This window comes from Prunus avium, chromosome 8 (assembly GCF_965620075.1).
Source record: "Prunus avium chromosome 8, drPruAviu1.hap1.1, whole genome shotgun sequence".
Lineage (NCBI taxonomy): Eukaryota > Viridiplantae > Streptophyta > Magnoliopsida > Rosales > Rosaceae > Prunus > Prunus avium.
Window position 1 is genome coordinate 35,314,840 of NC_142291.1, and position 12,684 is coordinate 35,327,523.

Here is a 12,684-nt window from a genome sequence, read left to right on the forward strand (position 1 = left end):
CGGCTCTATAAATGTGAGGAGGGGACGAGAGGACAAATACTTGGAATATTTGAGAGCGAAGAGAGCTTGTGAGAGGCGATTTCCGGCAACCGTGCGAAGGCTGAGCAGGCGATTTCCGGTGAGTGTGAACAAGGCGGAGGCGATTTCCGGCGAACTTGAACCACCGTGCAAACAAGGTATGTTGCCGTGTTTTGGCATTTGTATGAATCAAAGTGTTGAATTCGTTGATTTTTTGTTTGAACAAAGTATGAACAAGCATGAACAAGCATGAACAAGCATGAACATGAGCGCCAATCTGTTGGCACTAAAAACTGAACAGATGGAGATGAGTGTAACTTACAAGTGGGATGGGCGATCAAGAGATCGATTGGATGTTGGATGCCGTTTCTTCCTGTCCTTGGATGCTGATCCTGAATAGAAGATAAGCGAAGCTCGTGAGGTCTATGGAACCGGTGTGGAACCAGCCTAAGACCCTCCGATGCTCAAGTAAGATTGTTTTTAAGAGCTCTTGCTGTTGACCATATAGTAGTATATAAGTCAAGCTGAAAATTCTTACCCCTGTATTGTAGTGGAGGGGCCTATTTATAGAGGGCATTTAGTATGCTCTTAGTACTCATTTCCGATGTGGGACTCGTGGGAGGGCCCTATGAGGTTGACACGAGTGTTTAGATATTTCTGGCGGGTGCTTCGAGGCTGATTCTGTAGAATCGGTATGGGATACCGATTATAGGCTGTGTTGGGCCTGCAGCGGCTGTTCGTGGCTTTGAGGCAATGCCATCGGTGGTGATTGCCGATTGTCCGAGGCCTTGGGTACTTGGGCGAGTTTATGAGATCCACGTGTCGTTGCACGAGTGGAGGGTCAGATATGGTACAAACACAACCAAAGATTCCTTAAAGGTTATAATGGCATTAGTGGCACATTTTGATCTTCACCTTCATCAAATGGATGTTCAAACTGCATTTTTGAATGGAAACCTTATTGAAGAAATCTACATGAAGCAACCGGATGGTTTCATTCAAAAAGGGGAAGAAGATTTGGTTTGCAGGTTACAAAAATCAATATATGGATTAAAACAGGCTTCTAGGCAATGGTACTTGAAGTTTGATGAAGTGGTGAAGTCTCAAGGTTTCACTGACAATCCTTTAGATGAGTGCATTTACCTAAAATTTCAAGGGAGACATTACATTTTCATGCTGCTGTATGTTGATGATATTCTCTTAGCAAGCAGTAATCTGTCACTATTACATGACACTAAGAGAATGCTATCAAACCATTTTCAGATGACTGACTTAGGAGAAGCAAACTATGTATTAGGAATTGAAATAAGCCGAGATAGAGAAAGAGGGTTACTTAGTCTATCACAGAAGGGATATATAGAAAGGATACTGAAAAGGTTCAACATGGAAAACTGCACAGGTTGTGATGTTCCATTCTCGAAGGGTGATAAATTGAGTAGTGAACAATCTCCCAAAACTGAGCAAGAGAAGTTGGAGATGCAGGACAAGCCCTATGCATCACTTGTAGGAAGCTTGATGTATGCTCAAGTTTGCACAAGGCCAGACCTTGCTTTCAGCATTAGTGTTCTTGGAAGGTTTCAATCCAATCCAGGTCAGGCACATTGGGTAGCAGGCAAGAAAGTTCTGAGGTATTTGCAGAGAACTAAAGAGTATAAGCTAATCTATCGAAGAGTTGAAGAATTGAAACTAGAAGGATATGCAGATGCAGATTTTGCTGGCTGTTTGGATACACAGAAGAGTACATCAGGTGTTGTATTTTTGTTTGCAGGAGGAGCAGTGGCTTGGAGAAGTGTAAAACAACAATACATATCAACCTCAACCATGTAGGCTGAGTTTTTAGCAATTTATGAAGCTACTTCAATAGCTATGTGGCTTAAAAAAATTTTGTCAATGTTAAAGGTCGTGGATTCTATACAAAAGCCAATCCAATTGTGGAATGACAACAATGCATCAATTTATTTTGCAAAAGGAAATAAGAGGTCAGGAGGATTAAGACACCTGCAGTTAAAGTTGTTATCAGCCAAGGAAAATATCCGAGATGGTTATACAGCCTTAGATCATATTGGAACAGATTTCAATATTGCAGATCCCCTGAACAAAGGCTTGCCTAATCATGTTTTTCATAGGCATGTTAAAAGTATGGGTTTATAGATCAGTTTTGATGCTTGAAGTCTGTGGGAGTCAGTGGGAGCCAGTTTTAGTTTTATTTTCTTTTAGCTAGTTTAATCGAGATTGTTTTACGGTTTATTTAATAATATTTTTCTTATGAATGTTTTGGCATGTGGATGAAGGAAGAATCTGCAAAATTTTGCTAGCACATGTGTTTTGCATTTTCGTATCCATGAAGGAGCCATGCAAGTTTATTAAGACCTTGGTAGTCTTGTAAGGGTGAGCTAAGTTTTGTTTTGATCATTAAGTTTTCCAAGGTAGATCACAACATTGCTTTGATTCTAATTCAGTTGGCAGTCGCATGTGTTGATATATATTTGTATGTGTGGTTGTAAAAGACTTGATTTTGGTTGCTCAATGTTCTTTGACAGTTCCATAGGAGTTTATATCAATGACAACAGCTTGGTAAGAAACTGAGAAGGTTGAGTTCTAAATCGGCCATTAAGAGATTAATCTTGAGTCACAATGAATATTTGACCAAGTGGGAGAATGTAAGATAGTTTATTATCCCAATCCTTACAGAATTGGTCTTCTATTCATTATCGGATTGCAAGACTCAAGATTGATCAAGAACTCAACACACCTCTCGACCTGCAGCCTCTGTATCAGTGTTCCATATGGATTACAAGGCTAAAGGGGTTTCTAGTTCTATGAGAATTAGGATTAACAGTTCTATAGCAATAAGGATACCTCAAGGAGTCATTTGATGGGCAAGACTCCTTGAGTGATGCATATAAATAGAGCAGCTCCCTCTAAGAGCCGATACACATAAAATCTCATCAAGTAATTCACCCCATCTGGAATTTGAGAATAAGGCAGTCGGTTATCTTAGAGAAGAGCTGTCTCTCAAGTGTTTTGATACTGTCTCCCAAGTGTTCGATAAAAGGCTTCAATGGCAGAACAAGGTTAGTGTTCAAGTTATAATAGCTTTAAAGTTTACATGTGGTATCAGAGCTTAAGTTATAATAACTTTGCATCGAATACATGTGGTATCAGAGCTTAAGTTATTTTAAAGCACTACAAGAAAAATAACTTATGACAACATGTAATCAACAACGTGCATTCATATGCGTTGTGGAACAATATTTTTAACAACCCGCAGAAGCAGCATGTTGTATTATACAATTTATAACAACGTGCGTGTATAGTGTGTTGTCAAAATATAGAATAGAGCTATTTTCACAACGCGGCCTTGCATGTTGTAGTAGTTTTAAGTTCTACAACGCACGAAGCGTGTTGTCAAAATTATATTAATTTATTAAATAAATAAAAAATTGGCGGAAAATAGTGGGTTGTTATATTCTCTCTTTTTTCTTCTTCTTTTCTCTTCTCCCTGTGCCACCGACAGTCTCTCTCTTTCTTTCTCTTTTTCTTTCTTCTCTTTCTCTTTCTCTTTTTTCTTGTTTTCTCTCTTCCCTGTGCGGTGCCGACACTCTCTCTCTTTTCTTCTACCTTTTTTTTTTTCCCTATCCCTCTCTTCTTTCTTCTTCCATATGAGTTTATCTTGTAGATCTTGTACATCTGGGTTCAATTCTTGTATATTTGGAATCAGATTCCAAACCGTCAGATCACTAAAATTAAAGGATATTTAGCCTTTCTGTGTTCAGATTTGATTCTGTCTGAATCGTTTTTGTGTTTCATTTTTTTGCTAGATAGGTTTAGTCAAATCCATCTTAAAACAGAAATTTAAAATTTATTTCTTCTCTTGTAGGAATTACAAACATGGTTATGGCACTAGCTGGGAATAAAGCAAATCTGGTCGAGGCAAGGACCGTAGCAGCAGAGGTAAGTTATTATTTTTCTGCTTTGTTTTGTTTTCGTATTGGTTAAATTTCTATATCACTCATCATTTTCCTGTCAACAATCCTTTGTTCTTGTGATATGGATGATTGCAAGCTATCTTTTTCTTCTTTTCTTTGTTAACAATGTTAATTATTAGTTTTGAAAGTTTAAAGAGAGATTTTTAGTTGTTTCCTTGAAAAATTAAAGAGAGATTTTGACATACTTCAGTTAGAATCAAATAGCTCCAGACATGGAGATATATATCCCAGCCAACAACTGACACATAACTTGTATTCTTATCCATAGAAAGACATAATTGCTTTGAAAATTCTAATTTCCATTATTGTTAATATTTGATTGGCATGATTGCTGTGAATGATGGCCCTACTGCGCAACCATATCCCGAGAGTTCTCAAAAAGCACTTTAGGGGAAAGCCCTACTATGTGGATCTGCTAGATTTATTTAATGAGGTAGGGATGTCTTTACATAGACATTAGACCAGCATGTCTGAGGTAGATTTATCTAGTTCTTGTTAATATTTTATTCACATAGTGGGAACTCTTGGAGTGTTTTGTTTGGAGTGTTTTGTACAGCATGTCTGAGGTAGGATCCCAAAGTTCTGTAAAAACAGAAACAATCAATAATGGGGTAAAAACAAAAACAGAAATCGCGGATAATGCGTGGCACAAATCACCATGTCTGCGGTAAAAACAAAAACAAAAATCGCGGATAATGCGGGGCACAAATCACCGTTAATGCTGTAAATCACGTATATAATGTAGGAATTACAAAACATTTTTTCGAAGTTCATTTGCACCAATTAAAAAAGATCATCATAACCATGGGTGGCCTTGCTTCTCCCTGTGGAGCCTGCAAGTTCTTGAGAAGAAAATGTGTCGAAGGGTGTATTTTTGCGCCTTATTTCTGCTATGAAGAGGGACATACCCATTTTTCTGCCATCCACAGGATTTTTGGTGCAAGCAATGTGTCGAGGCTTTTAGCAACCCTTCCGTTGAGCGATCGATGCGAGGCCGCAACGACGATATGGCATGAAGCTGAAGCCAGGCTTCAAGATCCCATATATGGTTGTGTTTCACATATTTTTGCTCTCCAACAGCAGGTTAATCATTTAGTACCCTTTGTATGTTCAGATTGGGTTTCTGTTCAGATTGGATGTTGAAGTAACTGATGAGTATATGCTTTTGGTTTGAACTTTTCAGGTGGTTGACTTACAAGCACAGTTAGCTTTCCTCAAGGATCAAGCAGCTCAAAGCTTTGTCAATGGCTCTGCTGTAGCAAACCCTAATCAAGCAGCTCAAAGTTGGTTTCATGAGTTAGAAAATTCATCCAACTACATGCCACAATTCAATTCAACCCACATCAATAATCCTGGAACTACATCATACTATGAGAATGAAATTAGGCAATGGGATGAATACAACAAGCAATGGGGTTTTCAGGATGCTGATGAGCTTCAATCAGTGGTTTCCAGCTACATTCACAATTAGAATAATTGGGATGAATATAACTCTATAATATGTATATGAAACTCCTTATTTATCTTTTGAATGAAAGCTTTGTATTCTTGGATGCCTTATGAATGTGAAGTAAGGAAATATTTATGTTTATCATAGAGCTTTTATTTATAGATAAATTATACTTTTATCAGGTAATTTTGATAATTATTTTAAAAAAACATATATATTTGATATAACAACGCTCATTGCTTGTTGTCAAAACATAAACAACAACGAGCACAGACATGTTGTCATAATATTATAAGACGACACGCTCGGCACGTTGTTGTCAATCGCTCCTACAACGTGCGCGTGTTGTGGTTAATGTTGTTCACAACGAGCGCCAAAATAAACGACAACGTTCAACGCATGTTGTCGAAAGCCCTACACCTTTTAACGACATCGGCTTCAACAACGTGCGCCGCATGTTGTCAATATGTTTTCACAACGCACATTGCGCGTTGTGAAATGACTTTTTTCTTGTAGTGAAGTTTACATGTGGTATCAGAGCTTAAGATAAACTTTGAATACATGCAATTTTGCATTTTCTTCACATAGATGTACACTATTTTGAATTATGAAATCTAAATTTAACCTTATGATTAGAAAAGTTTAGGGAGATACAAGACCAAATCATTTGCATATAATTTTCAAGGTGTTAGGTTTAGGATTCTTAGAGTTGGCTTTCCTTGCCAAATGTACACTTTCATGTAATTCCTCTTAGCTACTCTTTAGAAATTAGGCCTTTGGTATTTTCTACAAAGTTGAAGTACATTGAAGAGCTTATGAGGCTACAAAACCAAAATAATTTGTATAGTCATTTATAAAAAAAAAAAAATTATTTAATTTCTTTTTGTAAACACTTTGCGAGACGAAACACACTTCGTCGCGCAAGACTTTGTGCACCGAATATTTGTGTTTCGTCGCGCAAAGTCATGCAAAGATTTTTAAAAATAATTTTTTATTTTTATATTTTTGTAAAGACTTTACGAGATGAAATGGACTTCGTCGCGCAAAGTCATGCAAAGATTTTTAAAAATAATTTTTTATTTTCTTTATTTTTGTAAAGACTTTACGAGACGAACCACACTTCGTGGCGCAAGACTTTGTGCACCGAATTTTATTGTTTCGTCGCGCAAAGTCATGCAAAGATTTTTAAAAATAATTTTTTATTTTCTTTATTTTTGTAAAGACTTTACGAGACGAACCACACTTCGTCGCGCAAGACTTTGTGCACCGAATTTTATTGTTTCGTCGTGCAAAGTCATGCAAAGATTTTTAAAAATAATTTTTTATTTTCTTTATTTTTGTAAAAACTTATGAGACGAACCACACTTCGTCGCACAAGACTTTGTCCACGAATTTTAGTGTTTCGTCGCGCAAAGTTACTTTGAGCGACGATTCTTTGTCGTCGTGCAAAGTGACTTTATGCGACGATTTGTGTTTCGTTGCTCAAAATTTAGTCGCGTAAGACTTTGAGCGACGAATTGTGTTTCGTCGCGCAAAATTTGGTCGCGCAAGGGTTTTTTTTAACTAGTGTACTCATCTCATTTGAAAATTTGTTTCTTGCAAAAAGAATTCAAAATAAAACCATATATTTATATATATAAATATTTTAGCATATTTTCACAAAAACATAAGTGATATGGTGGTTAAGGTGTTGAAGGAGTAAAATGGGAGGGGTTCGAATCCCTCAATGCGCAACAGGGGAGGCTTTTCAAAAAATTTCATGTATTTTTTGGGTTTCGTATTGGGATATTATCGATAATATCTCGATATATTGCCCAAATCATTCATAAAAATGTTAAAGTTATCTCCCCTGATAATATCGGAATAATATCGATATATTGACGATAACAACATGGTTAGTTGCTAAAATATCGGCCCCCCAAAAAATAAGATATTATCGGGATAATATCGCCGATAATATCAATATTTAATGCCTTCTACATGTCATTTTACATACATTGACCGTATATTTAAAAAAGAAAATAGAAAATTGATTTGGGCTTTTTCTCCCAGTTTATCACAAAAAATATGTAATATAGAAATAGAAAATTATATTCTCATCCACAGTTTGTGACATTTCCTTCGCAGAAGAATTAACAATGCAATAATGCAACGGAAGTTTCATTAAATAAAGTCAATGATTTTTTTGTTTAAGTTACATTTAATCAATAGTCAAATTTCTGGTTTTATGAATTTTGACTTTTATGATCTGAAAAATGAGCATTTTTGCTTACCACTTTAACCTAATGTGTATGCTCACAACCCTTTTCAATACTTGACATTTGTCCATAAGCATGGATGTACACTATTGATGTACACTATTTTGCGTTCTTCACATGGGTGCACACTATTTTGAATTATGAAATCTGAAAATTTAACCTTATGATTAGAAAAGTTTAGGGACATACAAGACCAAATTATGTGCATATAATTTTCAAGGTGTTAGGTTTAGGATTCTTAGAATTGACTTTTCTTGCCAAATGTACAATTTCATGTAATTCCTCTTAGCTAATCTTTAAAAATTAGGCATTTGTATTTGCTACAAAGTTGAAATACATTGAAGAGCTTATGAGGCTACAAAACCAAAGTAATTTGTACAGTCATTTGTAATGGGCATCATTAGGAAAATCAACTTTTGCATCAAAACACTTTGTTTAGATGACTAGTCATATATGTAGGTCAAATATTTCCAACACGGGATTTTTCATCAAGGCATGTGATAACTAACTCATGCTAAAAGTTTCCCTTTCAAGTATCTAAATATTTGGGAGCAGTTGAGAAAAAAAAAAAAAAAAAAAAACTTCCTCATCAAGTTTCAATTGGGTAATGAGCAATATCCTTATAACCTCGTTCCAAGGCCTTAAGGCAAACTTCGAATACATGCAATTTTGCGAAATGTTTTCTTCGATTATTTCCCATGCATATACGCTAGCTATTCCGAATTATGAAATATAAAAAGCAAATTATAATACGAAACGTTTTTATTAGAAAAGTTTAGGGATGGACAAGACCAAATCATGTGCATAATTTTCAAGGGGACAATTGTGCTATCATACTTTGTTTCACCACAAGTTCTGGAAGAATGCTACCCTAGAACTGAGTTGTAGTCAAGCTTAAGCACGTTTACTTATTTTGTTGACTTAAAAAAGATAGTTACTTATTTGGCATACTATCCCTTGGTTGGAGATGCTCTAAGCCAAGTGGGCCACGCGAGAAATTTAAAACCCACACAAATGGACTCCAATTTTGGCATATACCAAGGTTTTTGATTAGGGATAGCAGCCTCTACTGAGGACTAGCCAGGTCCTGTGTTACATAAAAAACGGAGAAGAGAGAAAAATCTTGCAAGTGTGGTTTGCTTCTGCACAACAAAATGGAGAAGAGAGAAAAAGCTCACTGTCTGGTTTTGTTCTATCCAATCCAAGGCCACATAAATCCCATGCTCCAATTCTCCAAGCGTTTACAGCACAAAGGACTCAAAGTCACATTGGTCACTACCCGCTCTGTTCACAAGGCCATGCATGGAGATGGAGGAGGACAATCACCATCATCATTCTCTTCCATTGCATTGGAGACCATTTCTGATGGGAATGATGGAGAAGGTGGGAGTTCCCAAGCAGAGAGCATCCAGGCCTACTGGGACCGTTTTCGGGAAATCGGCTCACAGACTTTGGCTGAGCTCATTGACAAGCTCTCTGCCTCAGGCCACCCTGCTGATTGTTTAGTTTATGATCCAATTTTGCCTTGGGCTCTTGATGTAGCCAAAAGGGTTGGGATTGCTGGGGCCGCTTTCTTCACTGTATCTTGTGCTGTTACCAACATATACTCTCTTGTCCATTATGGGCTGCTCAAACTTCCTCTCAATCCGGACTCTGAGATTTTTCTGCCTGGATTGCCACCTCTTCAACCTTCAGACACCCCATCTTTCATCTTTGTTCCTGAATCTTACCCTGCTTTCTTTAAACTGTCTTTGGATCAGTTCTCTAATCTTGGCAAAGCTGATTGGGTCTTCTACAGCACATTTTATGAGCTGGAAACAAGAGGTAATCAAAATTCATGGCATAAGTTTTATAGCCAGTGCATGCCCAGGGAGGGTAACCCCTATCAAATGTTCTATTTTATTTTCATGTCTATATTTCTTTTGAGTTGCATATATTTTGTTACTATATGAATGAATTCATTTCCTTGATAGGGAGGCGCGTCAACAATACTGCTAGAGTCACTAAATTAATTATCCGTCCAAGGAATTATGTATTTGAAGTCTCCAAAATTTAATGACTTTGACCTTATACTTAAATTTTTAAGATAACACTTTCCTTTTATGCATAGACGGTGGATTGGATGGCAAAATTTTGGCCATTGAGGACGATTGGACCAACCATACCATCCATGTACCTGGATAAGCGTCATGAAGAAGACAAGGAATATGGTCTCAGCCTCCTAAAGCCAAACAGTGATGCCTGCATGAAATGGTTAAATGCAAAGCCAAAAGGGTCTGTAGCATATATGTGTCGTTCGGCAGTGTGGCAAAACTCGGAGAAGAGAAAGTGGAGGAACTTTGTTTGGGTTTGAGGAGAAGCAAATGCTATTTCTTGTGGGTGGTGAGAGCATCAGAATCAGCTAAGCTGCCAAAAGGGTTTGCAGAGGAGACATCTGAAAAGGGTTTGGTGGTTTCATGGTGCCCTCAATTGGAAGTGTTGGAACATGACGCTGTAGGATGCTTCGTCACACATTGTGGTTGGAACTCGACTTTGGAGGCCTTGAGTGTAGGAGTTCCAATGGTGGCAGTGCCACAGTGGGTTGACCAGAGCACCAATGCCAAGTTCATCATGGATGTGTGGAAAATAGGGCTTAAAGCTCAAGCTGATGAGAAAGGGATAGTGAGAGGAGAAGAAATTGCACATTGTGTGACAGAAATATTGGAGGGGGAGAGAGGGAAGGAGATTCGAAAGAACGTTTTGAAGTGGAAAGCATTGGCGAGTTCATTGCAAAACTGGTTCAGAACTAGCTAGGCAAAGCTCGGTGTATTTCTGAAAAAAAATTCCTTGTACAAGTCCTCTTGTGGAAAATGTTATTAGGGACTGATTAATAATTTCCATGACTAATAATTTTTAAAAGTCAGAAATTTGTGTCTTCACTATTAAAATAATTATACATAATACTTTAAATTATACAAACAAAACACTTATTTATAGACGCCGCTATTGTCCAATTCCCACCCGATTTGGCTATACTAAAATATGAATATGGTTTGAATACTTTAGATTAATTGTATTCTTCTTCGTAAGGAGATGTATATATGAGTTTATAAATAGTGTTTTACAAGTAAATAGATATAGGAATTAAATAGGAGAATATCTCCTAATTATATAAGGATTGTCAACTATATGAAAAAAGAAAATAAATCTCTTTGATTTGTTAGATTAACTCACGTCAACATGGCTTCTTCTCCTAGCCACTAGTTTACTTTGTCAAAGTTGGTGTCTACAATAATTGATATTTTTTAGGATTTTCCAAGAATGTTTACAATAATTATGTCTTAATTATGTCTTGAAAGCTGTGCTTGCTGACTTTGTCAAAGTTGGTGTACATCTCTCGAGTTCTCTACATTTCACTGGATTTTTCTAGATACAAATGACTCAAATGAGCATTAACTTTTAACAAAAACAAAAAAAATGCCAGCGCAATTATACACGAGGATTTTCAAGCGTACAATTAGCGAATCATTCAACTTGACAGAAGGACTAAATATAATTTAAGACAGGTACATGAGTTCAGAAAAGCAGAAAACAAGAGCACAACTGTTACTGGCTAGGCTGAGTTCAACTTTTAAATCTTCTTGCGAACGAACACCACCAAATAACGCACACTAGGAGCTCTTGGAAAGGAAAAACAAAAAGAAAAAGGAAAACCAAAACCAAAACCAGCTGCTGCTGCTATAACTACATTGTTTTGAGTTCAAAACCTTAAACCGGCGGGCAATGCTTCAAAGGGCCTCCACAGAGTCCGGTGTTGTTTGCATAGCTTTCAGGTCCAAATGATGTATTATTAAAGTCTGGGACTGGGCCAGACAGCTGATTGTTGGCCACACTAAATGTTTTAATCCTAGTAAGCTGGCCAAGTTCTGGAGGAATGATACCCGAGAACTTGTTGTTGTCAAGCTTAAGCACATTCAGATAGCTGCAATTGGAAAGCTTCATTGGGATTTGCCCTGTGAAGCTGTTAGATGAGAGATCAAGGGACGTAATGAACGTAATGATTTTATCGATATCAGTAGGAAGAGGTCCATTGAGCTGATTGCTTGAAAGATCTAACCCTGTTAGGCTTGTGCAATTTTCTACGCCTCGAGGAAACGAGCCCTTCAGTCCCAAATCCGAAAGCTTGATGTTTAAAACTTTGCTCTCATGAGGGTGCCAACACTCGATTCCCAGAAAGTTACAGATGAAACCTTCAGTGTTGTTGTTGAAATCCCATGAAGAGTTTAAGTACCCCAAAGTGTCCTCAAGTGATGCTTTTATACTTTTCAAGCAGTTGATATCGCTCTCAACACCAAAGCTGAAACCACAACTAAGCAGCAACCAGAGGACACTGCCAATAAAAATGCCAGCACCTTGTTTTCTCAACAACACATGCATCAAGAAAGCCATCAAAATGGGATAATGGGCTAAAAGAAAAAAGAAAAAAAAAAAGTGCTATTTAGTTCATGAAGCCAAAGATCAGAGCTAAAGATAGTAGTGAAGATCCCTGAAATTCTCTGGCTTTTTATATCCACTGGACATGAAAGAACCCTGATAAGGGTTTGAACAATCAACGACACAAATTAATGAAAAGGCTCCCACGCGGTCAACACATGCATGAGATTACTCAGTCTCATCTTATCTTAATTTCCTTTTCGTCTGCCCTTTATTTCCTTTTATTTTCTTCTTTGCCGACCCTCATGAGATGACTCAGTCTCATCTTAGAATTTTACTTGCTCAAACATGGGGAGAAAAAAAAGAGAGGATAAAAATACAACTCAAACTACTAAAAAATCGACAATTATAAATGAAGAAGAAAAAGAAACCCAATTAATCATCTTGGTGTCTCGTGATATACATACACACACGATGAGAGCATGTCTCTCTTGCTCCTCACATATTGGTTAAAAGACATACTCAACCAGTGTTACATCACAAGTAGGTACAAAAA

The 12,684-nt window shown here is 37.2% G+C and overlaps 3 protein-coding genes and 1 pseudogene across 4 annotated transcripts; 3 read left to right on the top strand and 1 right to left on the bottom strand.

Moving 5' to 3' along the window:
- Nucleotides 1-3,532: 3,532 nt before the first annotated feature.
- LOC148292644 (LOB domain-containing protein 29-like) lies at nucleotides 3,533-5,552 on the top strand. Of its 2 annotated transcripts, XM_088245219.1 has the most exons (3): nucleotides 3,533-4,440; nucleotides 4,937-5,090; nucleotides 5,191-5,552. In XM_088245219.1, exons 1-3 carry the CDS (start codon nucleotides 4,436-4,438, stop codon nucleotides 5,476-5,478), a joined length of 447 nt encoding a protein of 148 aa, XP_088101345.1. In that variant the 5' UTR covers nucleotides 3,533-4,435; the 3' UTR covers nucleotides 5,479-5,552. The 2 variants fall into 2 exon arrangements, with proteins under 2 accessions (XP_088101345.1, XP_088101344.1); XM_088245218.1 differs by lacking the exon at nucleotides 3,533-4,440 and having other exon boundaries at nucleotides 4,447-5,090.
- A 3,240-nt stretch (nucleotides 5,553-8,792) lies between these two features.
- Nucleotides 8,793-10,700, top strand: LOC110773892 (UDP-glycosyltransferase 74F2-like). The gene is made up of 2 exons (XM_088245992.1): nucleotides 8,793-9,539; nucleotides 9,826-10,700. The coding sequence occupies exons 1-2, from the start codon at nucleotides 8,870-8,872 to the stop codon at nucleotides 9,897-9,899; spliced, it is 744 nt and encodes a 247-aa protein (XP_088102118.1). The 5' UTR covers nucleotides 8,793-8,869; the 3' UTR covers nucleotides 9,900-10,700.
- Nucleotides 9,966-10,508, top strand: LOC110773903 (UDP-glycosyltransferase 74E2-like). Its single transcript, XM_021978418.2, has one exon. It carries the CDS (start codon nucleotides 9,966-9,968, stop codon nucleotides 10,506-10,508), a length of 543 nt encoding a protein of 180 aa, XP_021834110.2.
- A 496-nt stretch (nucleotides 10,701-11,196) lies between the features above and the next one.
- Nucleotides 11,197-12,237, bottom strand: LOC110773901 (probably inactive leucine-rich repeat receptor-like protein kinase At5g48380 pseudogene; annotated as a pseudogene).
- Nucleotides 12,238-12,684: the final 447 nt, after the last annotated feature.

Excerpts from the sequence above, each read along its gene's own strand:
- LOC110773892 (XM_088245992.1), top strand. The coding sequence starts at position 8,870 with ATGGAGAAGAGAGAAAAAGCTCACTGTCTGGTTTTGTTCTATCCAATC. Across the intron at positions 9,540-9,825 it reads TTATGAGCTGGAAACAAGAG|ACGGTGGATTGGATGGCAAA; the intron begins GTAATCAAAATT and ends TTTTATGCATAG.
- LOC110773903 (XM_021978418.2), top strand. The coding sequence starts at position 9,966 with ATGGTTAAATGCAAAGCCAAAAGGGTCTGTAGCATATATGTGTCGTTC.
- LOC148292644 (XM_088245218.1), top strand. The coding sequence starts at position 4,812 with ATGGGTGGCCTTGCTTCTCCCTGTGGAGCCTGCAAGTTCTTGAGAAGA. Across the intron at positions 5,091-5,190 it reads TTTTTGCTCTCCAACAGCAG|GTGGTTGACTTACAAGCACA; the intron begins GTTAATCATTTA and ends TGAACTTTTCAG.